This window comes from Mchenga conophoros, linkage group LG12, assembly GCF_057382185.1.
Source record: "Mchenga conophoros isolate Kocher_MC1m ecotype Shallow Benthic linkage group LG12, M_conophoros_male_GT1.1, whole genome shotgun sequence".
NCBI lineage: Eukaryota > Metazoa > Chordata > Actinopteri > Cichliformes > Cichlidae > Mchenga > Mchenga conophoros.
Genome location: NC_140537.1, coordinates 30,651,157 through 30,678,760, shown reverse-complemented (window position 1 = coordinate 30,678,760; position 27,604 = coordinate 30,651,157). Strand labels below are relative to the sequence as shown.

Genomic DNA, 27,604 nt, shown 5'->3' with positions numbered 1-27,604 from the left:
GTTCACGTAAAGGAAGGGGGACTTTAAAAGGAAGGGTATACTAAGCTTTTAATCCTGCTTTTAACTGTTTAAGTATATATAGAAAAGATACAGAACCTGCCCAGCAATAAAGGAGGAAATTAACTGATTCCATCAATGATCAGTAGTTAAGCTCAATAATGGAATAACTAAACTATAACCTTAAAAATGAGTATGAGCAGAAAGCCTCACTTCAGACATTACTGATTAACCTGACAGTGCTGACAATTGATATATATTTAAAGTTCTTTTTTTTGTACCACAGCACATATAAGTGACATAGTTTTCCTTTTTAGAAATAAAACCTTTTATAGAACTTAAAAACGTCTACAGGCCGCTTTGTTTTTAGAAGCAGGATTACTTCACTGAGCCTCCAGACGTGAGGCCCGTTTTTTTGGTTGGACCATTTCCACTTAAATCCACAGACGATCCAGTGTTCAAAGAGCCCTTTTTCCTCGTAAATAACAGCGGAAAACACAAGGGTCTGTAAACACAGCAGAAGCTGGTATTAAACTCCTCCCTGGATCACATGTAGCACAGGGGAAAGGTTCAGGCTATGCAATGTACCATCGAATGATGATAGTGGTTATTTAATAAGAACAAGCGGTGCAACTTGTGAACGGATGTTTTCATTTTCTCCACGTAGACTGGTAAGATTTTAAAGTTTTAATGGTTTGTGTGTGCTGAGGGTGTAGTATTGATGTTTGGACTATTTAGAAAATTACTAAAGTAATGTTTTGTGTTAATCTAGTCAGTCTTTTTGTTAATCATTAGAGGGTTAATTAAGCAGCATCCTTGTCACTTGATTGCACAGAGTAAGATATAGTAATATCTCTTTTAATGTAGTTTTTTTTAAGTACATAAGGGAGTAAGAAAAATACTTTTAACTATTTGGCATCATTAAATGGGATTTCCCATCCTGCCTTTACTGGACTAGCCCCAGCTGACAGTGTAAGCAAAGCATTGCGATGACATAGTTGCGTCATGCACTGCTGAGCTGTCTGCCCATAGCTCTTTAAGTCAATAAAAGGACTTCTGTGTGCCAAACAAGCTGGGTTTTGCTAAGCAAAGTTAGAGAAAACTCTGGAGAGGCATTTGACTGCTCATGTGGAAGCCAGCTCCAGTCATGTGCTAGTCCTTCTCTGATCAGTGCCTAATGAGTGGGGAGTTATGACGTCCTGCTAAGCCTGTGTGATGGTCCTACAGCCTCAGACTGAGAACTGCAGCTTAGGTTGAAGAATTTAACCTTATAAGTTGTTATTTTCCCACATGTGTCTCAGCTCTCATGGTTTGGGACATGTGAAAACCAGCAAAGTGTTGTACTGTGAGCTAAACTCTGTGGCAGGTTCGGCACTCAGCTGTACAATGGCTAACTGGGACTATGACTATCTGATCAAGCTGCTGGCTCTGGGGGACTCAGGAGTGGGAAAGACCACCTTCCTCTACAGGTACACTGACAACAAGTTCAACCGCAAATTCACAACCACAGTGGGCATCGACTTCAGGGAAAAGAGAGTGGTGAGTACATGTTAATGGTATTTAAATTATAGGGAAAAAAACATTTCAAAAACTCAGTAAGGCCAGGTAAGCCTTTTACACATTTATCTTTTTAAGTATTTTATAATAATTGGCAGATAATGTTTGATACAGAAATAAGTGGCCATTAACTTTTAATAGAGTACACAACAAATTATTATTTGTCAGGTTAATGTGGGATCACTAGAGTCAAGAAAGCATTCTAGTGGAGATATATTGTAGGAAATATAAAAGAAGCAAAGATATGTTTGAAGGGATGACCCCCAGACTCCCTCCAATATTGATCCCCACCAGTGAAATCTGCATCTTTAATATCAAATGTTATTTAAAATGTTTTTGTTGTCTTTGTGTTAACAGTCATATGTGGTCTTTTTTTGTTAGTTAGTTTGTTTGTTTGTTTCACTGACTTCTTGCAGCAAGTCACAATAAATTGAGGCGTTCAGGTTCCTCTATTTTAGTAGAACTTTTCACATTTATTGAAACTATTTTAAATTTTACAAGAAAGACAAAGAAAAATCTGCAAATACTCACTGGACTAAAAAACTATCTCAATCTGAGAGTGTTCTTCTTACTTAAAACAATAATAAAGAAAAAGTATGCATATAGAGGGTAAAATTATTTTCTGGCTTCATCGTCTGTTAGAAAAAATGTGTTAACTCAGGTTGTTAGTAACATGGTAATAATCTATTGAAGAAAATCTAACTAAACGTCTAATAAACACTTAGACATGCCAAACTCGTCTTAGGGAAATAATTAAAACAAAGTAGAGAATTACAGACCAAAAGTTTAATACTTTCTTCTTGAAAAAATATAACAAAGAACAAAATGAAATCCTGTAAATCCTTAGTGAGTAAAACCACGATTTTGAAGCTGAAGTAGCAACCCTAAATGTATTTTTCCTGATGTAATCAGCTATACTGAAAATGCTAGGTTTTTATGTTATATGAAAATCTCTGTAGTCAAGTCTGTAGCCAAGAGAAAAAAGACGTCTCTATTAGCTGCTTATATGAAACTAAAACATTAGTGTGGTATTATGTTGCCAGTACAGCTATGGTCACGTTGAGTTTTGTCCATAAAGTAGACCTGTTATATCAAATTATCTATTTTGCTTGATCCCTATCATAAGTGTAACTGTGTTGCATCCGTCCACGCATCCTGCTAATCCAAAGAAATGACACAAAACGTAAAATAGAAATCGTGTAATTTGGTTTGCATGTGGAGCATTTTGAACTTTTTGAGTTGATTACTGGGCTCTGTGTATTGCTTTAGGTTTATACGGGGACAGGTGTAGATGGGGCAACTGAGAAGAACTTCAAAGTTCACCTTCAGCTCTGGGACACAGCAGGACAAGAGAGGTAATCATGAAATTTTTCTTTGTTTCATAATTCATAGTTAATATTTCATAAATAAGTGTGTGTGATCGAAGCATTATTTATCATTTTAAAACTCTTTGCACCTGATAATTAATTCCTCACACCTGGTTTATGTAGTCCGGAATGTCCAAATTTAGCTGTCAGGCACATGATACATGATGTGGTTGCAAAACCAGCTTAATTCTTCACCCTCCACTAACAGTCTTGACAGGTGGTATAAGGTGTTTGCCTTGATATTCTGTGTTTGGTTTCCTCCAAGCTAAACACTATATTGTGCATTATGGACAAACATCTCTGCTTTGGTGTCATCTGTCCAAAAGATATTGTTCCTGACATCTTGTCATTTGTTCTGACATGTTCTTTTTAGAGAGAACAACTCTTGTTCAGTCTTTTGCTAATTGTATTGTCACAAACTTTCAGTGTTGGGGAGTAACGGAATACATGTGCCGGTATTCAGAATACAGTTACTTTGTTGAAATAAATGGATTACACAGCGGTCTTTTCCTGCTTTATATGTTAAGCTATGCCCTCTCTATTTTTGGTAATTCCACACTGGTGGGAACCCAAACAAATCACATTAAGAGACTCTGTCTGTGTCTCAATCTCACGACCCATGTCACCCCTACTTGCAGCCCCATACAACGATGTGAAGGAATATCTTTATTATTCAAAACATTATTTAATATGAAGGCAACAGGCAGAGTGTTACAGGCATAGCCCTAAAGAATGTAGCCTCATGGGCAGTGTAGTCCGTGCTGCAGGGAGAATGGACTGCCATACTCATTATCTGTCTGTGTGCAAGGGAGGGAGAAAAAGAAGAGTGGAAAAGTACAAGTTGTCACCGACCAGAAACAGGAGCTGGAAGCATGTAAATATAAAAATAACCACTGCAGCCAAATAGAGTGCCTGACGAGCCCAGTTGTAAGTAAGCTATTAAGGCTCGACTGTACACTGCGTTCGTGTTTTCCTCCGAAACAACAATAAGTTCAGTTGGAGCCGCGTTTCAACGCCTCTCTCTGTCTCTCGCAAAGTTCACCCAGAAAACAAAGTAAAGCTAGTTTTCGGCTATGAGCCCGACACAGAACCCAACGAATTAGCCAGAGGTCCCTTTACTACGGTTCGGAGCCGCTGACCTGTTTTATAGTTTTCTATATGAGATCGCTGCAAAAAATGCAGCCTTACCTAATGTCCACCCTACTGTTTCTCATTTTATATTAAGATTTAAAAATCTAGTTAGTATTGGTATGGCGAGTAGCCTTCAGTAATAGTAATAAATCACACAGCAATAGTACATTCATGTAGTTGTAAAAAGCATGATAATATATTAAGTAATCCAAAGTATTCCGAATACGTTACTCTCATTGAGTAATGAAACGGAATACGTTACAATATACATTTTGGGGCTGGTATTCCGTAATCTGTTGTGGAATACATTTTAAAAGTAACCTTCCCAACGCTGTAAACCTTAGCATGCTAACTGAGGCCTGTAGAGTCTGAAATTTGGCGCTTGTCTGAATTTGTTGTTTGATCTGAGAAAGGTTGTAGGATTGTGCTAACTCACCCTTCAATGCTCCAGACAAGCAAAATGCAATAGATTCTGCATTTAAAGAGATCCTCACACTTGCTGATGATCAGTTGATTAAATGTATTTGATTAGCAGCCCCCTGCTGCTACTTACCTTCCTGTAGAAGCACTAAAGGTGTAATCAGGACTGCATAGTTCTTACTTTAGTGTAGCCACTCTGATGTCACCCACTTGTTACTGAAGTCCTATTTCTTTGAGCCCTCTCCATCATAGCTTTATGAAACCAGACACCATGTGTACAAGGTGGCACAGACTTTATCAAGTAACCCACACGTTCATAAGGTAGTGGCTAAAGCATACTCTGCTTTTATCATCATACTTAATGTTACGCTAAGACTTGAAACTAGTGATAAAGACCATAAACTGGAATAACTTTTGCTGAGGCCACTGAAAAACCAAACTGAAAGCTATTTTCTCTTCTTGGAACCAGAGTAGTTACCTCCTAGAAACAATGCAAGTAACATCTTCCATCCTTTATATACAGTCTGTGCTAAGAAAAAACAATTTTAGCCTTGTGGGTCTGCTGGGGATGCAGTTACAGAAATCCCAAACGCCAGTAGGATTCTTGGGACCATGAATGTTGTATTGTATTTAAATCCATTCAGCAGGTGCTTAGACATGTCAGTTTGACATCTGCTTTCTAAAAAATCTGCTTCTTCTTTAGGTTCCGCAGCCTCACCACAGCTTTCTTCCGAGATGCCATGGGCTTCCTGTTGATGTTTGACTTGACCAATCAGCAAAGTTTCCTCAATGTCAGAAACTGGATGAGTATGTTTCCACTGAGCCCCCTGTTCTGCTTCCAATCAATATATTTAGTTTTATGTTGCTGCACAGATAATAATCTCGACTGATTCTGAGTTTCTTCTCATGTATGCTGAGGCTTTACGTGACTTCCTCTGTGTTTCAGGTCAGCTGCAGGCCAACGCGTACTGTGAGAGTCCAGATGTGGTGTTGGTGGGTACCAAGGCAGACGTCAGAGACATGAGAAGTGTTCACGCCAGGCAAGCCAGAGATCTGGCAGACAGATATGGGTAAGGCCTTACAAACACTGTATTAATCATAAAAATATGTCTGTACCCATAAAGAGACATAATAGTGTACTTTCATACTTGTTTTTTCATTTTTCTTTCCTCTGCGCAAACATAATTATGGCTGCTGTTTGTTTGTTTATCAATACTGCCATGGTATTAAATTAATAACCAAACTTCATGTGACAACAGTTTACAGTTTTGTGTATGACTTTTATTGATCTTATGTCCTGTTTTATTTTTTTAATATTCAGAAGACTTATTAAACCTGACGTTCTACCACATTAAATATAAGAATCAGAATCAGAATCAGAAAGGGGTTTATTGCCAAATGTTGAGCAGGTTTACAACATTAGGAAATTGCTGCGGTGCTTCAGTGCAAACATAGTGTCATAAATAGCACTTAAATAGACATGAAAAAATAAAAGTAGGGATAAGAATTAAAAGTGCTACGTAGAAAGATATGTGCATGATATATACATGAGAATAAGAATTAAGAGTGCTACGTTGAAAGATAAGGTTACTGTAACCTTTTTATTGCTATTGTTCTGTGGTAAATTATTATTTTATGAATTGTTTTTACTCATTTTAGCTTCTCCAATTTTAGTAGGTCTCTCAAAAAACTTTCTCTTGGCCTTCATACATTATCACCTGATTCTAGTAACGATGCCAAGTGTGCAACATAAAAAAGACATCCAGTGTGTCCTACTAGATTTCCTACAGATTTATAAATGACAGATGAGAAGGGGATGACTTTTGGACTTTTTGCTGATTTGTACACAATATCCATTATTATGAATAGATGAAAGTGGTTGCCTGAACTGATGAGTTCATTTGAGCCAGAAGTGTGAATTATCCCAAACGAGACCCCATTTTCCAAGCTGGAGCCCAAAGGGGCTTTTCAGCATGACCTACAAATACAAACTGACAGTGGGATCATTATATTTTTATAGCCTAATTGCTGAGAAAGACATTATTAGCCAAACCAAAACGAAATGACACTTTATTAAAATTGTTTTCTATCACTACTCTGGTGCCATTTTAAATTTTAAATTTAATATCATTTTATATTTATATAGCTTCATCTGGTAACTGTGACTTAGAAGTTTGTGTTTTCCACAGGTTCATGATGAGTTAATGAGTTCAGATTAGAAATTATTTTCTCTTTTCCTTGAAGATGATGGAAATCTAGTTTTAATTCTGTCACCATAAGATGGTGCTGGTCAACAGTTTTCCCTGATCTTGGATCTGTAAAAAAAACTTTTACAGCAAAGACTTATTTTGGATTGTAAAACAATCATTTTTAAGATCAGCTAATGTTTTTGTTTTTTTTTGTTCCACATTCTCCTAAGCATCCCGTACTTTGAGACGAGTGCAGTGACGGGTGCTGATGTGGACCTGGCGGTGACCACCCTGCTGAATTTGGTGATGAAGAGGATGGAGCAGAGCACATACGGGGGCCAAGGCTCAGAACCCAATGGCAGCCCCGTCTCCAGCCATGAAGTGGAGGAGGCATCTGTGAGGAGCAGGTGTGCCTGCTGATGTTGCAACCATCAGCTCCTCTTTTCTCTTTTACACCATATATCACTGCATTTTGAGATCCTACCATTTTCTCGAGATCTACAACAGCCTGTGAAATGAGACATTTGAGATCCTAAAACCAAGCAAAATATAAGCCCATACTGTACATGAAAGGAGAAGAGCTTTGGAAAGTTTCATTTAAAGCGTTATTATTGTTACAGTATAAATTCGTCTTCTAGTGTTATTTATTCACACACTTTGTATTGTCAGAAACAACATAAAAGAAAACTGCAAAATGAAACAACTGTATGTCCACTTATAAAAAACTGCAGTACTATGTAAAAGTCTTGAACCCCTTATTTCTTTATATTTTGCAGCCAAACTTTCTTATTATGTTGGTCTTTACTTTCTGAAGGTCATTCAAAGTTTTTCTTTGGACACTGGCTGTTTTTAACACATTATCTGAAGAATGTTTATTTAAGCCACTTTAGCCTGACTTATAATCATTCACCGGAAAATATGCAACTCAACAGATGAGCCAGTATTGTGTCTACACATAGGAAACAACTTGGCAAATAACCAGTCAATACCCGTGTCTTTCAAGTTCTTTCTTTACGATTGAAAACTCAATTTCTTACTTTTTAAACTGCATTTCCATATATGTCTGTTTGAAAAACATTCCTGGCCCTTATTCCCATTTTCAAGTAAAGTAGTGGTCCAAAGACTTACACAGCTCTGTGAACAGGTCGAATATTGGCTCTTTTGACATGTTTGTACAAACACACCACAGATAAAGATATGGGTTCAAACAAATGCCCCAGAGTAATTTTTATAATTCAAAAAAATGATTAAAAATATAGATAGATACAAGACAGATAGAAAAAGTAAGTACACACTGATACATTTATCTTTCTTTAAGTGTAAAATTAGGTGGTTGGGTTGCTAGTGTTTTGAAGAACTTTATGCAGTGATATTTAAACATGTGGTCTGTCTTATTTAAACCTTTGACATCTTGGGTGTGTTGTTCTTTTTGTCATTGAAATGTGCGGTGTGAGTATCTGAAGAACTCTCAGACTTTCTACAGAATCCTGTGAAATCTTTTGAAATAATCATTCCACTGTAAAGTAAATCATATACCAGTGGCAAATATAGTCCCCAAAACTCAGTCGTAGTATGTGCAGGTAACTGTTGGTGCCAGTGCGTACATGTCTACTCTCCAAAGAGGCTCAGAATGCTGATAAAGACAAAAGCCTTCTCTGGGCATACAAAATCTAGGAAAGAGAAGACCAAAGGGTGCTTTCCAGAGGAAAGTCATACTAAGTGTGATGCATGATGTTGGAAATTATCTGGTCTGGGGTTGCTTTGCTGCCTCAGGTAGCTGGTAGTCAATGATTCCACTCAGTCACAGATAATATGAGGAAAGTTGTCTAAAAGTGGAAGTTAAAATTATCCAAATCCACTAACTGTATATAAAAGATGGACATAGTCTCTGGCTCTGAATGCCAATTCCAAAAGACTTCCCGTTCCAAAGACGTTTTGGGGGGAAAAGGCCCTTGGCTTTCAATAAACATTTTCTTGATTAATTTATGGGCTTGTGGCAGTTTCCAGTTATATTAAACACACCCAGAAGTTCATATGTTAAAATGTAACATTTGTGATTAAAGATTTTTGATTTACAAACTGTAGATCCTGTTGTAGTCAGATCCAACACTGGGCTGGTAAGGTGTAGTTTTAAAAAGGTGTGATGGCAATGGTGAAAATACCCAGTGTGGGGCTTCACAAGAGGACTTCACTAGCCACTTACATACAGTCTATGTGTGTCCTAAGCACCACTGCAAATCCACTCAGGAACGGTTGGAGGGTTAATAACAGTGTGAAATAGTCTATGCAATAAAACCTTTGAGCATTTTAGCATCTTGCAAATAGAGGAATCTTGCATGGAACAGTAGTAAAAACGCAAGAAGCTGGAATTCGGGGACAATAAAAATGTCTCTACATGTAAAGTATATGTGACTTTATGTGTAGCCACTATTTCAAGCAGAATAAGATTTTTGTGTGTGTAAATATATTGCAAAGCCAGCAATTTCATTTAGTTTATGTAGTTGTTGTTAGTTTACTTTTTAAAAAAAATATTTTAATCTCCAAATGGGTCATACCAGAGAAAAATACTGTTTATTTGACACGTTGAGGCATTGATGGAAGGAATATGCAGGCACATAATGTATATTTATCATGGAATATAATCAAAAAACATTTACTGTAGGACATGGTTTCTTACTTGGATGATTGCTGTTGATCGAACAACCAGGATAGTACAGTCACTTACATGATTTATGACTTTTATACAACATGTACATAAGCAGCATAATGGAACAAAATCGCCATGCAGATCAAACACAAGTACAGAAATGTTAAAGGGTTGTTAAAGAACAAATCCTGTATAGTGCTCAATTTGGAATAAACACATTTAATGTTTAGGTAATGCACATCACTGTCTGGTCATTTAAACATACTGTAATGCACAAAAAATATATATTACTCTGACTGGAATACAATCATCACAGAGTTTCTTGGCATCAGCATATTTTACACACATTCTGCACATTGATTTTTAATGTTACGAGAAATTTTCTTAGAGGAGGAAGTGCCCAGCAGTATACCACTGGATATTTCCAACAAATAACTCTGAAGGAGGACATTCATAGCTTTACAAGGAAATTCTACAAATGTAGTTAATTAGGGAAATCTCTGCAAAACAGTGGCCATTAGGCAAGTGTCAGCCCTAAAAACCTCAAATGTTTGTGGGGTTACCCTAGTGTTCTGAAGCCAAAGTGCCTCAAACTTGTATTCCTTTTGCATCCAGCAGGGGGCGACTCCCTTGACTTCCTGTCCTATTACATAGAAATATGGAAAAACACCCTTCGCTCCTTCAGTCTGTGACATTTATAAACATTTTTATCATTACTTAATCAACTCAATAGTTTAGTTTTGTAAGTCATGATCAGGATATTGCAAGTCGTTAGCCAATGAGAATACATGTACGCAGCCAGATCCAGCCCTCACTTGCCACAGGCAGTCTCAAAACACCAAGGTGGTCACGGCGAAAACACTTAGCTTGAGGCTTCATATTCAGAGTTTACAAATCAGTGGAGGTGTGCAGGGCTGCCACTTTCATTTTTTATACTGTCTACTGCCATTAGTTTTCATAGAGCTTTCACAAATCAGTTTCCATTATTTCTTTTAAGCACATGGTCTTTGGTGTACCTACAAAACATTCAGTGAAGGGACTGCTTAAATTATTCTTACACATCTATAACAATCAAAGTCCTAAAATTTGGCTGTCTTTTTACAAGATGTGCAGTTTCATGGTTGTTGCTTTTAATGTTGTGACTGCACTGTGATTTAAAGGTTAGACACACAAGTTAACGATTTGAATTAGTTCGTTTGAACAAGACGAAAGAACAGACACTACATATGGTAAATGTGCATGACTGCATTTCTCTGTGTGTTAAACCTCAGCCTAAGCTGGAATTTGCAACAAGGAGCACATGTTGCAGAGTCATGGGATGGTCATGTGGCCAGCTTTTATTGTTTGGGTCCAGTCTTCCTCACCCCCATATCCACCAGTCTGTTTCAGTCTGGCACGATAAGGTGGACTGTTTAAGACCCCAGGACTATCTACAGTTATAAAAAATAAAGCTTGTTCATTTTTAAGTTGATCTGTAGAAGTTTGGTCCCATGTGGAATACAGCGTTCTTTTTAGCCTTCAAACAGCTCTCATACAAAGACACCAGTGATATTCTTAAGGAATACACCACCAGGAATACAAACAATAGCAAATGACTAAATTTTACCCTTCAAAAAGGTTGTATAAAACTAGCCTAAAAGATCTGTTAGTGCCTCACATGCATTACCACTTAAATATTTCATGCTGTTTGTACAAGATGCAATAAGCCATATAACATTCATTCATTTTATCTTGCATCACGAATATTGAATTTGATACAGTTACGGTCGGAATAAAGAAAATTTCTTCAGTCAACAAAATAGTGAAGTTCAATCGTCGTTTGGGACATAGTGGGAAACCTCAAGATCGGTTATTATTTAAAAAAGTTCTATTTCCTGATGTTTTAAGCCACACTTGAGCCATGATTTACATCACAAGGTGGTCCGAGTCTGGTAGCCCCTGGTCAAAAATGATTTTTGACATTTGTTTGTATGCTTAAACCAAGCTTGTGTTTACTAAGTGAGAATTTAAGCATACATATTGAAGCATGTTGCATAAATATGTTGTTAGTAAATAATAAATATCATAACCCACTTAGACTCTCTCATGTAACTAGCTAGCTAACATTAGCTCCCTAATGTTTCCATTTAGGCAGGAGAAAAAGAAACAATCTGAATGTGTAAACATAAACTTACAAGATCTGAAATTATATCATGTAAAAGCAAAACTACATTCCACTAAACAGCATTAAGTAGGCTAGCATAATCAACTATGCACAACTCCCTTTAAGCTAACAGTGTGCTAACCACGAAACCGTTCAGATTTGGAAGATATGTTACAGCTCAATAATAAAGTCTTTACTAATGATGATTTGGGGTTTTTCTGTTTGGAAACGACCAACATTTTCACATATTTCCACAAGGTTGCTAGGTCAGTGCTTTCTATTTTGGCCTAGGACACCCTCGCAAAAGCGATTCTTAATCTCAAGAGTTCAATTCCTGGTACACTTAAGGTAGACATACAACTTCCTCACTGAGCATTTTTTTAGCAGTTGGTTGGTTGCTCATGAACACTTCAGGCATTTGGTTGTGTAGGTCAGTGGTCCCCAACCTTTTTTGCGCCATGGACCGGTTTATGGCCGACAATATTTTCACGGACCAGTCTTTCAGGGGTTGCGGATAAATACAACAAAATAAAACCAGTACTGGTACCAAAAAAACAAGAAGATTTATTCATAACACACGGGAAAAGACCCAGGGAAACCGAGTTAACAATAAAACCGATAAAAAACCCTGAAAACCATAAATTCCATAAATCACACCCAAGCCTCAACTTTTGCGGCCCGATACCAAACGACTCGGAGACCGGTCCGTGGCCCAAAGGTTGCGAACCGCTGGTGTAATTAACCCTCTGAAGTATTTACCAAGTACTCATTTATCCACTTAGAAGTCAGCAGGGCTCCTGAACAGGGGTAATTAACCTTGTTTCACTAAAATCTCACCAATACTCTGGGAGTAAGTAGCAATCCAACACTGCACTGCACCACATTCAAGAGCAATGCATGCTGGTGCCCAATGGCTCCCAACAGAAATCCTTATCTCAACACACAAACGCAAACAAGAGAGTGTGAGGGAGAGAAGCAGAAGCCTCTTTTACTATTCTTCCTGTCAGTTTGCAGGGAAACACTTGCTGTCAACCACAAACAATTATCACGTATCACTTAAAACCAACCAAAGTAACAATCCATGCACATCTGTGCTCCATTTTGCACATACCCATAGTCAATTTAGCGCACCCAGGCATCCACACACTCTACCCACTTATATAGTAGGTGCATTTATACTTACTTTATATTTCAGACTGTTTATTTAAAAATAGCATGACTGACTATTTTTCATATAAGCTTTGATTTAGATGCTTCACCTCACTCTCCCACTCCTTTCTGTAGTTTATATATGTATACATTTAACCCACTGTGGCAGCATCTTCTCACTGATATCTGACATAACATAGCAGCAACTGGAACATACAGTCTTAGTATTTCACGTCATGGCAGACAGTCCGCCATGACAATTTCGGATTAGGTCAAATACGTACACTCTTGGGTTTTGTTGTGAACTATCACTTAAAATGCATATTTTTTAAATCATCAAAAAGGATCCCAAAACAGCCTAAATTTTGTCCGACATTATTTTAACCATCAAGGTTAAGCTTAAAACTGTGTGGAAAACCCACTCTGGCAACACTCGTGCCTTTAACTGTGAAATAAATATTTTTACCTAATAACTTAGGTTTGATTAAGAGTGGTGAAAGAGCGGAAATAAATAGCTTGGCTCTTCTGAAGGATCATAAATTTTGGTTGGCAGATCTTTTAAAACTCACAAAATAGCATCTTGCATCTGCACGGGTAAATATTTTTAGACAATGTGTGAAAGATTTGCAGTTTTACAGAGTGGTTAGGTCAGGGATTACCATGTTTTGGGTTTGACCAGTGGCTTCCTGAGGTCCCAATTTAGTAAGCTAAGTTTTAAACTAGCTTAGGTACGATATTCAAACTTGGTAATAGAATAGAATAAACCTAGAATAAACCTTTATTATCCCACAAATGAGAAATCTGGGATTTAATCATGAATTGGCAAAACGATGGAGCTGTTGCTCCAGTCTGTCATGTATTTTGATAATATTTTAATTGTAAACATTGGTTCTTTTATACATGATGATAACAAAACTTGATGATCTCTTATCAGAAATTACTTGGCTAAATTTGATCCTAAATCAAGTAAGTTTACCATTACATACAGTGGGGCAAAAAAGTATTTAGTCAGCCACCGATTGTGCAAGTTCCCCCACTTAAAATGATGACAGAGGTCAGTAATTTGCACCAGAGGTACACTTCAACTGTGAGAGACAGAATGTGAAAAAAAATCCATGAATCCACATGGTAGGATTTGTAAAGAATTTATTCGTAAATCAGGGTGGAAAATAAGTATTTGGTCACCTCAAACAAGGAAAATCTCTGGCTCTCACAGACCTGTAACGTCTTCTGTAAGAAGCTTTTCTGTCCCCCACTCGTTACCTGTATGAATGGCACCTGTTTGAACTCATCATCTGTATAAAAGACACCTGTCCACAGCCTCAAACAGTCAGACTCCAAACTCCGCCATGGCCAAGACCAAAGAGCTTTCGAAGGACACCAGGAAAAGTATTGTAGACCTGCACCAGACTGGGAAGAGTGAATCTACAATAGGCAAGCAGCCTGGTGTGAAAAAAATCAACTGTGGGAGCAATCATCAGAAAATGGAAGACATACAAGACCACTGATAATCTCCCTCGATCTGGGGCTCCACGCAAGATCTCATCCCGTGGGGTCAAAATGATCATGAGAACGGTGAGCAAAGATCCCAGAACCACACGGGGGGACCTGGTGAATGACCTGCAGAGAGCTGGGACCAAAGTAACAAAGGTCACCATCAGTAACACACTACAACGGCAGGGAATCAAATCCCGCAGTGCCAGACGTGTTCCGCTGCTGAAGCCAGTGCATGTCCAGGCCCGTCTGAAGTTTGCCAGAGAGCACATGGATGATACAGCAGAGGATTGGGAGAATGTCATGTGGTCAGATGAAACCAAAGTAGAACTTTTTGGTATAAACTCAACTCGTCGTGTTTGGAGGAAGAAGAATACTGAGTTGCATCCCAAGAACACCATACCTACTGTGAAGCATGGGGGTGGAAACATCATGCTATGGGGCTGTTTTTCTGCCAAGGGGACAGGACGACTGATCCGTGTTAAGGACAGAATGAATGGGGCCATGTATCGTGAGAGTTTGAGCCAAAACCTCCTTCCATCAGTGAGAACTTTGACGATGAAACGAGGCTGGGTCTTCCAACATGACAATGATCCAAAACACACCGCCCGGGCAACAAAGGAGTGGCTCCGTAAGAAGCATTTGAAAGTCCTGGAGTGGTCTAGCCAGTCTCCAGACCTCAACCCCATAGAAAATCTGTGGCGGGAGTTGAAAGTCCGTGTTGCTCGGCGACAGCCCCAAAACATCACTGCTCTCGAGAAGATCTGCATGGAGGAATGGGCCAAAATACCAGCTACTGTGTGTGCAAACCTGGTAAAGACCTATAGTAAACGTTTGACCTCTGTTATTGCCAACAAAGGTTATGTTACAAAGTATTGAGTTGTATTTTTCTTATTGACCAAGTACTTATTTTCCACCCTGATTTACGAATAAATTCTTTACAAATCCTACCATGTGGATTCATGGATTTTTTTTTTTCACATTCTGTCTCTCACAGTTGAAGTGTACCTCTGGTGCAAATTACTGACCTCTGTCATCATTTTAGGTGGGGGGAACTTGCACAATCGGTGGCTGACTAAATACTTTTTTGCCCCACTGTATATTTTCATTGTTACTGATGGAAAATTATCCTCCTAGTCTTTTTGGTAGATTTTGGAAATGTCTCATTTTCTCAACACCTACGTAATGAAGGCCGGTAACACGTTCTGCAGTTCTGATCTAATGATCACAAAACACCTCTCCATGAATTTATGGCTTATTGTTGGAATGTTGATTATTATTCCAAAAATTTTGAAGTGGACAGTCAGGCTGTCTACAGAGAAAAAAGACACACATATATTTATATAGAGTACAATCTTGTAAACAAATACCATCTTCTAGAGCAGTGCAGATTGTCTGACACCTCGTGGGGGAAAAGGCCTGAAAACAGGAACTGCACCTCTCTGGAGGCATTAAATCTGATTACAAAAAACACTGATCTAACTCCTTCCCTGAGATTAGGCAGTGATTTCAGTGTACAGAATTGGTATACTGTTGTAAAGGTGATTAATCGATCTGTTTCAAGCAGAATTGGAAATTTACTGCGTCCCCACAGCTGAATCCCCCGTAGACTCCAGTTAAAATAGATGTCTGTTTGGCTCAAACTATTTAGCCAGCAGTCATGCAAAGAAGAATAATGAAAGCAACTGAGCTGCATGAAAGCCCCTAACTGTGGTGCTGAACACAACATGTTGAATGAATAACAACGCTGGGATCTGCAGCTCGAGTGAGCCTGACATCTTCATGTAAAATTACAACGTGACACGAGTGTGTGTTTGCAGGATGATCATAAACTGCCTAAACACTTATCATGCTTATCATGTGTGCCACAACAGAAGTTTGAACTGAGCTGATGTATGTTGGTAATGGTCTCTGGAGTCACGTCTTAAACCATCCCGGACTCATCGAATGTCTAAGAGCAGTGCGTCAAGCTGAGTTTGATCACGCCTTCCCTGTGCAGCTTGTAGAGCAGCTTGAACTCGCTGGGCAGCTGGTGGGTTTCCTGCCACTTAGTGGTGAATTTGGTCCCTTTCTTGTCGTAGTAGTGGTACGGCAGATCCTTGCCTGTGTTGGGGTCCCAGCCAAAGGGCCAGAAGCCGTAGAGGTGGATCTCGTCACATATTGCTGAGGCCAGGGTGTACATGAGAATACCAGTGCTGAGACGCTTGGGAGAGAGGTTTTTAGTCTTCCAGTATCTGAGAAGAAAACAAATAGATCACAAATTGACTGTAACTTTGTGTTGTCTGTTCAACATTTTATCATGTGATGTACAATTAAGCACATACATGTTTGGATGGTGATACAATTTTTGTGATTTTGTGTCTGTTCACCACCACAATGAGTTTTAAATCAAATAGTCAAGATGTGATGGAGGTGCAGATTTTCCATTTTAAATCAAGCGGTTTAACAAAAGTATTGATGTAACTAAAGTACAACCAGTCATTCACCAACTAATTATAGGCCTGTGTGGTCATGGTTTTAGTGTTTGCCACACTTTAAATAAAACTACCATGTTGGTGACACCAGGGTTTCAGAAATACTCCCACAATATGCCCACATTTACATCAGTCGGTGGTGTCATATCAATGCTTTCATATTAGCGGTGGATTAAATTGGTCTTTGTACTGCCTGTGGTTCAGTTTTACTTGTTACATATTAACAAGACATCCAATAATTCTCTGATTTTTAGCTCATCTGGCCAAAGGACAGCGGCCAGGTGTCTTTCCATCTGTCCATTTCATAGTTCATAATAATTATTATTCCTTCAAGATTACCACGCAGGTTTTTGTGAGATTGCGCAATGATCAACAATTGAATGTGATCAAGGTCAAGATCACATGCATTTTCAAAGAATCACTTACTTGCTCCCAGAGTATTGGTCACATTTTAGTGAAACACGATTCATTTGTCCTGTTTAGGAGCCTCCCTGACTTCTCAGTGGATTTCAGTTCTCATTAGTTTGTGTAATACAGCCAAACAATAACAACAAAACTTATAGGTTCTGTGATTCACATATTACAATAACCTGTCAATTGTGATGGATCATGAGTCGGATGAGCTAAAACATCACTGGCATTCCAGTTATTGTTATCCTGTTTTTTCCTTTTGCATGTGCATCCTGTGTTCCTGTATGCACTTCTTTGTCTGCATGAGTTTTGTCCTGGTCCCTCCTTCACTTATTTCTTGTTTTATTTTGAAGGTCATATCCTCAGGTGGTTGTCTGTGTGTGTGTGTGTGTGTGTGTGTGTGTGTGTGTGTGTGTGTGTGTGTGTGTGTGTGTGTGTGTGTGTGTGTGTGTGTGTGTGTGTGTGTGTGTGTGTGTGTGTGTGTGTGTGTGTGTTTTTTTACTGCCTTCCTCTGTTCTTTTCCCAGCTTTGTTAGTGTCCCTTCACTCGTACTGTGTATTTAGTTGCTGTCTTTCCTTTTGGTTTTAGTAAGATTATAGTTTTTGCAAACCCTGTGTTTTCTCTGCTAGATTTCTGTGTTTGGGATTTATGTTAGTTTCTCATTTTGAGATGTTTCTTCATGGATTTAAGTTGTTTTTAGGCTTTTTGGCTGCCAATAGAAGCAGCCTGTTTTATTTTGTTTTGTTTCTTTTTCTTCAGTGTGACATAAACCTCTCTGTTCAGTCAATAAAGTTAGAAAGCATTTCTACACCTAACCAATAAACATTTCTCTGAGCAACAGGTGGAGAGCAGAAACTGGGTGACAAGGAATGTGAATATAAAGAGCTGCAGGAACCTGGAACTGATTGAGGATTTTGCATGACTGGTTGACCTGGGATTTTTCAGTGGATGTGTGGTTTGAAATAAGGAAATAAGGTTTTTGGTTAACAGAAGCTTTAGCTATTTTAACATTGTGTCCCATAGTATAAAATTTAAAACTACAGACCTATGATAGGTCTATAGTCTACTGTCATTTATTCATAGACTTACAGTACAGTATTGCAGTACAGTAGCATGATAGTCTTTATAAAGGCTGCAGTAAATTGTGAATTCTGATGATTATTAAGCATAATAAAAAATTCTTTATTGCGGAAATGTTTCATTTTCTGTGACAATTAAAAAGCCTATGGAAAAATCACATTGGTTTCCAGGTTTGCCTAAAAAATCCTCCATCCCTGCAAAGCTCAACAGAATCAGATCTTACTTGTTCACGTCGTGCATGATATTTCCTGGCCAGGCCAGTTCAATCTTCAGCTGTCCCTTGTGCTCCACAAAGAAATCCACCAAGGTCCGAGTTACTGTAGCTGAGGTATGAAGGAAGAAGGCAGGGATCCACAGGATGGCTCCCTCCAGTTTCTTTAGGTTGAGGAAGAAATTATTTCTGTCTTGAATGGTCAGCAGGTTATTGTAATACCTCTCCAGGATGCTGGGGTTAAAGGTGGTCAGGTTGGTCTTCTTGCCTACATCCTTGGAGTAGATGTCGGTGGGGGCAAAGTTGCAGCGGAAGACAAAATCGGCTTGGTCAATTTCAGGGCCACAGTGGCTGCCGGTAAGAATGCCACTATTTCCCACCACGGCACACATGCTGTAGTGCTTATTGAGGATGGGAGAGGTGTCGGGAAGCAGGGATTTGAAGTTGTTACTGATGGAGAAAACATACTTGTGGCTGGAGTAGTCAAAGTGCATCAGCTGGCCAACACGCACGCTGTTCTTCGTAAGGGAAAAGTTGTTGGGAATGTCGATGTAGTTGAAGATATCTTTCCTGAAAAAAAAAAAGATGTTAAAAAAAAGTCCAAAACCAATCACAGCGACTACATCCCTTTTTTTATTTACAGAATGTTACAGGCACATACATACATACATACATACATACATACATACATACATACATGCATACATATATATGTGTACACATATATCCCATATAACAAATATGCAAAATTAGACACACAAACAATTCACTTGTTGGTTTTGAATGTTGGTTGGACAACACAAGCAAACAGAAGACAAAATGAAGAGGAAGGATGTTTTATGCTGTCTGATTTCCAGACCAGAAAATACTCAAGTTTCACAAAGAAGACAAGCAGAATTCAGTTAGGAGTCAAATCTTTTACCTCTGATGATAAAAAGCTGTCTTGTTGAACTTCCATTTGGACGGTTTTCCTTGGAGCTCTTCGTTTAGGGCATTAGTTAAGGGGATGAAAGAGGGGTCCAGGAAATTCATGGCGAACTGAGACCTGAAATTAATGTCCACAAAACATTGGAAGCTGAGTCATCATGTAATAACAGCAGCAGCTATACTGGCTGCGGTTTAGAAAGATCCAATCAGATCTGCTCCTGGCACACTTTGGTCAATCTGCTTTTCATATCAGTCCCTCAAAAGACTTTCATGTTTAGAATAATTACAGTTAAAAATGTTCAAATGATTCAACTGTTTTTTTGTTTTTTCTCTTTAAAGAGGAGAGTGGGAAAAATGAAAATATTTAGATATTTTTCTAGTTAAAACTTGGATTCATGTTAAGACTTGGGCACTAGTTTTGTATTAATAAAGGAAATGTGGAAATCACACTTAATACATTTCCATTCCCTTTATGTAAGTTACCTTGAGTTATTTTTCTGTATACGTAGTATATGGTCAACAAGTCCAGCACCTTGGACAGCTTTATGTTTGATTTAAAGGAGGCATAAATGAGTTTAGACCCCTTTGGGTTTTTATTTTATTTATTTATTTTGTAGACAGCCCCTAAAAACTATTATTAGTATTAATTGTGGTGTATTTTATTATTATTTTCTGGAATTATCTTCTAATGGTTTGTTTTCCTAACTTTTCTATTGACAGCAGTACAGGAAAGAATGAAAACAGGTTTTATGTCCAGTGTTGTTGATGTCATGATGTTACAGAGCGCTCACACACAGGCGTGGCTCGTGGCTTCTCAAGAATAATAAGACTTTTGTTGCTGCAGCAGAAAGAACACGAAGAGATAATTACGTGACACAAATCAGTGATGCAGAATTAAAACACACTTTAACTGAAATACAACAAAACATTGCCATGACTTATAAAACCCATGTGCATTATTATTTTAGTTTGTTAAAAATTTCGATTCCTATTCTGATTAAATTGGGTTTCAGTGTTTGTTTACGATATGCTCCAGATCCAGGTGGCAGCAAGTCAAAAGGATGTTACCTGTCTATGTCCTGCAGCAGCCTGTATTCAGTTTGAATATTGCTATAAAATGATATGGATCAGTTTGTCTTTCATTCACTATAACAATTCACCAAAAATGATAAAGCTGTAGCTTCTGTTTTACCCACATTCGCATAACTAAGCAGTGTGTTGTCTTTTTGTCGACAACTAACCCTAACCCCCTAACCCTCTTATAATAATTATTATATTATTATATTTTTGTCATTTTCCAGTTTCTATTTGAGTGAGGAGGATGGAGAGCGAGGGGGAGGACAGAGAGATCCTACAAGAAAAGTAAAAAGGAGGGAGCAAATAGTCAAGGTAGCTGGAAAAACAAAAGTTATTTTTCATATACAGTTTTTCATGTAAATGGCCTGTATTTGTATAGCGCTTTACTAGTCCCTAAGGACCCCAAAGTGCTTTACACAACCAGTCATCCACCCATTCACACACTGCTGATGGCAAGCTACATTGTAGCCACAGCCACCCTTGGGCGCACTGGCAGAGGCGAGGCTGCCGGACACTGGCGCCACCGGGCCCTCTGACCACCACCAGTAGGCAACGAGTGAAGTGTCTTGCCAAGGATACAACGACCAAGACTGTCCAAGCTGGGGCTTGAACCGGCAACCTTCCGATTACAAGGCGAACTCCCAGCTCTTCATGGAGGCTGTTGTGCTTTCCAGTAGCACACTTAAAAAAGAGAGTTTGTATTGTATGAATTCAGAAACCTTTACATAAAAGAACTCTATTATCAGTTTGTTTTGTGTGATTTTCTAGTGTCTGTACTGAATAATGATACTTTAAATGCTTGATGATTTGGTGAACTGAAATAATGTTGTGCATGTTTCTCCGTTATTGAGTGTGTCATGAATCTCTGTGTACAGGCAGGAGATTGGACCCAAAATGCAGGACCCACAACACACAAAATACAGCTTTATTTACTGACTCAAAGGAAAGATATCAAACTAAACTAGACTGGGAAAATATAAACTAAACTTTACCGAAAGGCACACAAGGGATCACACAGCATGAGGGACGGTGCGACATGGAACATAGGGAGATTCTGACATAAATACACAGAAGGTAATGAGGGACGTGGGAACACACGGGGAGCACAGATGATGAGGGTTACACATAACAAGACAGGGAGGACACGGAACTGACAATACTGACCCAAGACGCGGACCTTAAACGCAACACAGGAAGGACACAGAGACGCAGACAGGAGGGGGGAGAGAGATCACGGGGAGATCACAGACATAACAGGCTGGGGAAACACGATAAACATGATGGAATAAAACACAAGGGGAAAAGGGCACACGAATTCACAATTAAATAAACACAAACACACAAAGGGAGACAGAGGGCAAAGACATAAGGGGAAATCTGATCAACCATAGGCTGCTGAACAGACAACTTAGGGATCTTAAGAATGCAAATGAACTTAATACAGAATGACAAAACTCACAAAACTCAAAACACTGGGTCAGAAGTCCCGGGACCATGACAGAGCCTTTGCCTGAGTTTGATAACTAAAGAGTCCGCCTTAAAAACGGGTGGATTCGATTAAAATCTGATCAATAACTCTAAATTATTCATTCTTAGACACTACACTTAGACACTATAATAGGTCATCCAATTAATTGGGTTGCTTTTGAAAGTAACGTTGTAATGTTTATTCAATTAAATGGAGGTTTGCAAATGTGAAAAGGATTGATTACATTTGGAAACAGCATACTCTATTAACATTAATTACAAGGTACTGCGTGAATGACATTATGATTGGAAGCTGAGGCCCACTTAAAGTTTGAACCTAGACAGCAAGTATATATAGAAGGTAAAGTATGAAGTCTGGAGTCGTGCACAAAAGGCCACACTGTTTACATCAACCCAATTCTGCATCTGATCATCCATCCTCATTGTGATGAAAAAAAAAATCTCACTCACCGAAAGCCTGCATGAAACATAATCCTCGGGCCTCCCATGTAGTATTTGGAGGAGGAGAAGAGGCTGTCTTTTCTCAGAGACACGTAGCTGATGAGGGATAAAATGAGCACGGCGACGCACAGAATAACCAAACCCAGGGCCTTGGCGATGCGGACCATCTTGGGAGCGTTTTCATTCCTTGTATGTAGCTGCAGCGAGGTGTTGGCCTGTGTTGTTATTCCCGGGTCTGCACAGCGCTGCCGCCCGTCTGAAAAGCACACATAAACTGGCGCTCATCGGCTCATATAATCGTGTAAAATGGACGGGTGGTGATTTTCTGCGGCTGCATGATAAGGATGCCGCTGCTCGGTCCGCGCTCATTCCTCTTCCTCTCCTCTGCGGCTCGAAACCATCCAGGCTGCCGGGTTAATCAAGGAGATGGGAGCAGAAATGCGTGTCAACACATCCCAGACAGCTCCACCGCAAGCCGCGTACTTCAGCAGCACCAGCTGCACCAGCAGCATCACCACCTCCAATCCCACCCCCTCACACTCACGCTGATGCAGCTTTCGGCACAAAGAGACGCTTGTTCGGTAATTAGTTGAATGGGGCTGGCAGAAGATTTAAAAGTTCCGAGCATCAGTCTAATATGTTAAGTCATGCGCACTGGAATTTAATCTCGATATCCCGGCAGGGCATACATTTTAGTATTTAACTGTATTTTCGTTTTATGGAGTTTTCTTACTGTACAAGACTTTCTGGGCCACCTGTGTTACTTCATCAATTCACTTACTATGTACAGGTATTGCTGTCAGATGGTAAATGCCTAACAGCCTCTAAATAAATAGAGCGGTAAATAGACTGCAGCATGCATTTAACACAGGGGGCATCCGGACTTAAACCAGAGACCTCTTGATCTGCAGTCAAATGCTCTACCAGTGAGCTATACCCCCTATTCCCTTTCACGTGTTTAAATTGTTTGTTTATATACATATATACAGTTTATCCAGTCTAACGTATTCCTGTAGTACAAACCTGATACTGTGGATTTTGATTGTTTGTTAAACAGTAACACAAACAACAGCATCTGGATTTGAACTGGAGACAATCTAAGCTGCAGTGCTCTTCCACTGAGTTATCCCCCCTGTGTATGACTGCACACAGTGTGGAACTTGAGGTCTCATCTTTCAGTTGTGGCGCTCTGGGCTTGTTTTCTAATGCATTCTGATATTTAATCTCAACACTGAAGCTCAAATGAAAAGCAGGTAAAAGCTGAGTAATTTATTAGGGTGAAAACAATCTGCGGTCATACAAATAAAGTTAATGGGTTTTATATACTGGGTTTTAACTGATTGAATTTCCTTTACTGTCTTTTTGGGGCTGAAAAGTACACAAAACAAAAGCAAGCACAGGTCAGAATTTAGAACAAAAAATAAATGCTAAAATGTGTGGGAGGAGCAGATCACCTGCTCACATCTCATCATATCCTTATTGTCACAATAAAGCCTCTGCATGTCCTGCTTCTTTAGCCAGTGTTAGCACACTGGCACACTGTTGGACGGCAGCTGACATTAAGAATTTTATCTGCCTTTCAGAGATGTTTTTACAGGTTGACAGGCAGGAAGGATTTACTTTTACTCTTTTATAGAGAGACCTAAGTGCTATTAGATTAATGAATCTGCAGAGTGTGATTTTGTCATCTAGGCAGTCTTCTAAAGGAGAACTCTTGATCTGCAGTGACCTATAGTGTGTGCCTCTCAATGACTCTCTACAATAGCAGTGCTTAACAGGGATTTTGGGGGTATAGCTCAGTGGTAGAGCATTTGACTGCAGATCAAGAGGTCTCTGGTTCAAGTCCAGATGCCCCCTTTTTTTTAATATCAGAATTGCGTTTATTGACCATGTATATGCACCATGTATCACTGTTTAACAAACAGTATCAGATTTGTACTACAGGAACTATATAGATAAATACATAGATAGATATAGATATATAGTTTAAGCTAAAGAGTTCCTGTAGTACCAACCTAATACTTAAAAAGTGATATTAAAAAAAAAGGTGGCATCCAGATTTGAACCGGAGACCTCTTGACCTATAGTCAAATGCTCTACCACTGAGCTACACCCCCTACAGCAAGTAGCTCTGCATCATTAAGACTGGTTCTCAAGCGATCTACATACCGCAAAGAATGACGGCCCTTTGGTGGCCCAGACCTGGTTTGCCAGAGGTGGCCCACACATGGGCCAGCACAAGGCCAGTTTCAGACACACTGGTGGTCCTTTGCTAGCCCATGTGTGGATTACCTCTGGCAAACCTGATCTGGGCCACCAAAGGGCCATCATTCATTGCGGTATGTGGGCCATGTGTAGGTGGTGTGCAGCCACGGGCCAGTTGTTGACACACTGCTTGCCCTGTGCTGGCCCAGAACAGACAGTTGTTCTGTTCAGACAGTGAATAGACTGATTTTTATATAGCGCTTTTGTACTCTCCCAGATTACTTAAAGTGCTCTATACAACATGTCACATTCACCGACTTTCGCTTAACTGAGTGCTTCCTAACTACATTCATACACATTCACACTCTTGACATGCAGACTGGAGGAGCCAGGGATCAAACCACTAACCTTCAATCAGTTTGTAACCTGCTCTACCACCTGAGATATGGCATGCCATCGCATAAACAGTGGCATCATTGCCAGACCTGGCACACATCTGGTTGATATACACTCAGCCAAAACACCAGTCAGTCAGAAATGCCAGCTTGATGCCAGATCTGAGCCAGACCTGTTTTCTGTAGGCCTGGGCCTCATAAACCAAACCACAACCAAGCCAGATATGGCATGCCATCACATAGACAGTGCCATCTATGCCAGGCCTGGCCCATATGTGGATGATATACGTCTTATCATGCCAGAAGTCAGCCAGCAGTGCCACTTGATACTAGATCCGGGCCAGACCTGCTTGCCATGTGGCCACTAACACACACACAGACACAGTTACTTTACCAACGGACCCCTGAGCTCCTAAGTGTCCCTCAAACCTCATTCAGGGATCCACTCCTTTACTTCACTGTCACTCCCTGAAAGCTCACTGTCCTCACTTTCTGAGGACAGAAAGTGCACATTCCCTTGGTTTCCTTCCATAAAAGGTATTCACATCCATGTCCTGTAATTATGAGTAGATTGTAAAGTAAAAAACATTGACTATGATCATATAAATGCACACAAACACATCTCTACACACATATGCAAATGCATTATATTGCCTGAAAAAATTGGGCTAACTGCGCAGTGTTGCCTTGAGGCAACGAATGAAAATTAACATTTTCACAGTATAAATACATTTTAAAAAGTAGAACAAACAATCAAATATGGTTCTTTACATATTCATGCACATACAAGTATTTTTTAATATACATTTATTTCACTATAAACATGTAAAATAGTGATCTTTATCTTTGCCTCCTAATAGAGATGTCTCTCATCAGAATCAGAATCAGAATCAGAATACTTTATTCATCCCGAGGGAAATTAGGGGTTACAGCAGGCAGCACGCTAATGGCGCATGCGCACTCACAAAGGAACCTTCTGACCAACTTTACACAAACATCACATTGGGCAGACATGTCAGAAGGTAGGCTGATAGGAAAAAAACAACGAAAATACACTACATGAGGTAAGAGGAGGAGAAAAAAAACTCCACTCAGACTGAGCTCCTAGTGGGAGAACAGTTTGATAAAAGAAAAAACACCTCAGCACAAAAGCACATGACTATCAATACACCATAGAAACACGAGACAAGCAACAGGGCGGGTAAAGGGTAAGAGAGAGCCGGCGTAGACAGCGCATCCGGTCCTGCAGCATCTGTGCTGGTCCAGTTGACTGCTATCATCCCCGGTAGGGCACAAGCATCGAAGGCGTTGGAAAGGGAGGGGGGTGAGTGAGTGCTTATCAGTGTAAGTGTGTGTGTGTGCGTGTCCATAGTTTAGCTGAGACAGTGTCCTTCGGCCTATCAGGCTAAGTAAACAGTCCTCCAGCCAATCCAGGTGTCCTTCATGGGGCGGGAAGAATAGTCATCACACAGTCGTTATCAGGGAGTTGTTTTGGTGGGCTCCAGCCTTGGGCCTGCAGCTGGGGCCGTGGTGTCCAAATGTTGAATATTGTTGATTTCTCTTTGTGAGCAGCTCGAATTCTAGCACTCCGAGGCTGGTCTCTCGATCTCCCGTTGAAGAGCTGCGAGCCTCCCCATGATGGTATCAAACTTCTGTTCCGTGGTGTTGTCAGTCTTTTGATTCTGAGACCTCACAGCTGCAGTGATCCGTTCCGCGATGTTTTCCAACTGTCGCTCAAGGGTCTCATTTTGAGCAGGCCTCTCTCTGATGTTTCCCCTCATACGCTCAATGTTGTTGCTTTGAGCCTTCACAGCAGCTGTAAGCGTCTCCAAGGTGTTGACCATATTACGTTCGTTGTGAGAGGTCGCACCTCGTCCCGTCGCTTCGAATCCAGCGGGCAGCCTTGTGGGGGTTTGAACAGCCGGTTCCGCTTTCATGTAGTGCAGCTTGCCCCCCCCCCCCCCAATTAAAAGTCACACCACCTTCAACTCATCATTTTATTGGAAAGACATGTGCCTGGTGGCATTATTTGAAAAAAAGAAGGTTTTTTTTGAAGGGCCAGTGTAAAGCATGAAAATGTGGTTTGTTGCCTCAGGGCAACGCTGTGCAGTAGAGGGATAGCATGGGTTTCATACTATTTGAAGCTCCTCAAGGTACATACTTCTAAAATTAATCTTAAATTACTTTTAACGTCAGTGGTAAGAAGGACAAAACTCCATGTCAAATTCAAGCTTTAAAGAACATAATTCTAAATTTGGAGGTGTTGAACTGTCTTGATGCATTCTCAATCATCCAGGTAAGTAAATCTCCAAAGGTTGATTCTGTTCATCTGGACGTAGCGTTTTCAGTGGGAGAAACGTTTCGTCACTCATCCAAGTGACTTCATCAGTCTCAGCTGACTGCAGGTGCCCCCAACCTTATAAACAGTACCTTTGCACAATGACTGAAACTAGCTGTGAGGTCAGTTTCTTGATCATTCTGTGGGCTAGTTTCAGTCATGCCAGCTAAACAGAATTAACTTTTTGGGGTGCTCAGGCTAAGTTTTGTAGTGCATTATTATTTATAATAGATATATCTATTTGTAATATCAGCAAGCCAAAATACTAATTCGTCACAGATTATTTCCCATAGCAACATCTATTTTGCTAGAAGAAGGGGGCATCCGGATTTGAACCGGAGACCTCTTGATCTGCAGTCAAATGCTCTACCACTGAGCTATACCCCCTTATTGACGTCACCCTAAACTATGGAATCTGAAGGCATCACGTGATTCTGTGACACAAAACACAGTAAACACAAAA

At 39.7% G+C, this 27,604-nt stretch overlaps 2 protein-coding genes and 3 non-coding genes across 8 annotated transcripts; 2 read left to right on the top strand and 3 right to left on the bottom strand.

Moving 5' to 3' along the window:
• Position 1: 1 nt before the first annotated feature.
• Positions 2 to 20,929, top strand: LOC146562925 (ras-related protein Rab-27B-like). 4 transcript variants are annotated; one of them, XM_085295193.1, is made up of 7 exons: positions 2 to 668; positions 1,417 to 1,536; positions 2,824 to 2,909; positions 5,176 to 5,279; positions 5,419 to 5,542; positions 6,892 to 7,068; positions 20,499 to 20,929. In XM_085295193.1, exons 1-7 carry the CDS (start codon positions 642 to 644, stop codon positions 20,632 to 20,634), a joined length of 774 nt encoding a protein of 257 aa, XP_085151319.1. In that variant the 5' UTR covers positions 2 to 641; the 3' UTR covers positions 20,635 to 20,929. The 4 variants fall into 4 exon arrangements, with proteins under 4 accessions (XP_085151319.1, XP_085151318.1, XP_085151317.1 ...); XM_085295192.1 differs by having other exon boundaries at positions 1,364 to 1,536; XM_085295191.1 differs by lacking the exon at positions 2 to 668 and having other exon boundaries at positions 675 to 1,536.
• LOC146562924 (alpha-N-acetylneuraminate alpha-2,8-sialyltransferase ST8SIA3-like) lies at positions 9,207 to 22,717 on the bottom strand. The gene is made up of 4 exons (XM_085295190.1): positions 22,213 to 22,717; positions 19,193 to 19,315; positions 18,283 to 18,840; positions 9,207 to 16,328 (listed from the first exon to the last, which is right to left on the bottom strand). Exons 1-4 carry the CDS (start codon positions 22,368 to 22,370, stop codon positions 16,046 to 16,048), a joined length of 1,122 nt encoding a protein of 373 aa, XP_085151316.1. The 5' UTR covers positions 22,371 to 22,717; the 3' UTR covers positions 9,207 to 16,045.
• Positions 22,718 to 23,072: 355 nt separating this feature from the next.
• trnac-gca (transfer RNA cysteine (anticodon GCA)) lies at positions 23,073 to 23,144 on the bottom strand. Its single transcript has one exon. It is a non-coding gene; the product is annotated as a tRNA-Cys (tRNA).
• Positions 23,145 to 23,988: 844 nt separating this feature from the next.
• On the top strand, positions 23,989 to 24,060 carry trnac-gca (transfer RNA cysteine (anticodon GCA)). Its single transcript has one exon. It is a non-coding gene; the product is annotated as a tRNA-Cys (tRNA).
• A 3,396-nt stretch (positions 24,061 to 27,456) lies between these two features.
• Positions 27,457 to 27,528, bottom strand: trnac-gca (transfer RNA cysteine (anticodon GCA)). Its single transcript has one exon. It is a non-coding gene; the product is annotated as a tRNA-Cys (tRNA).
• Positions 27,529 to 27,604: the final 76 nt, after the last annotated feature.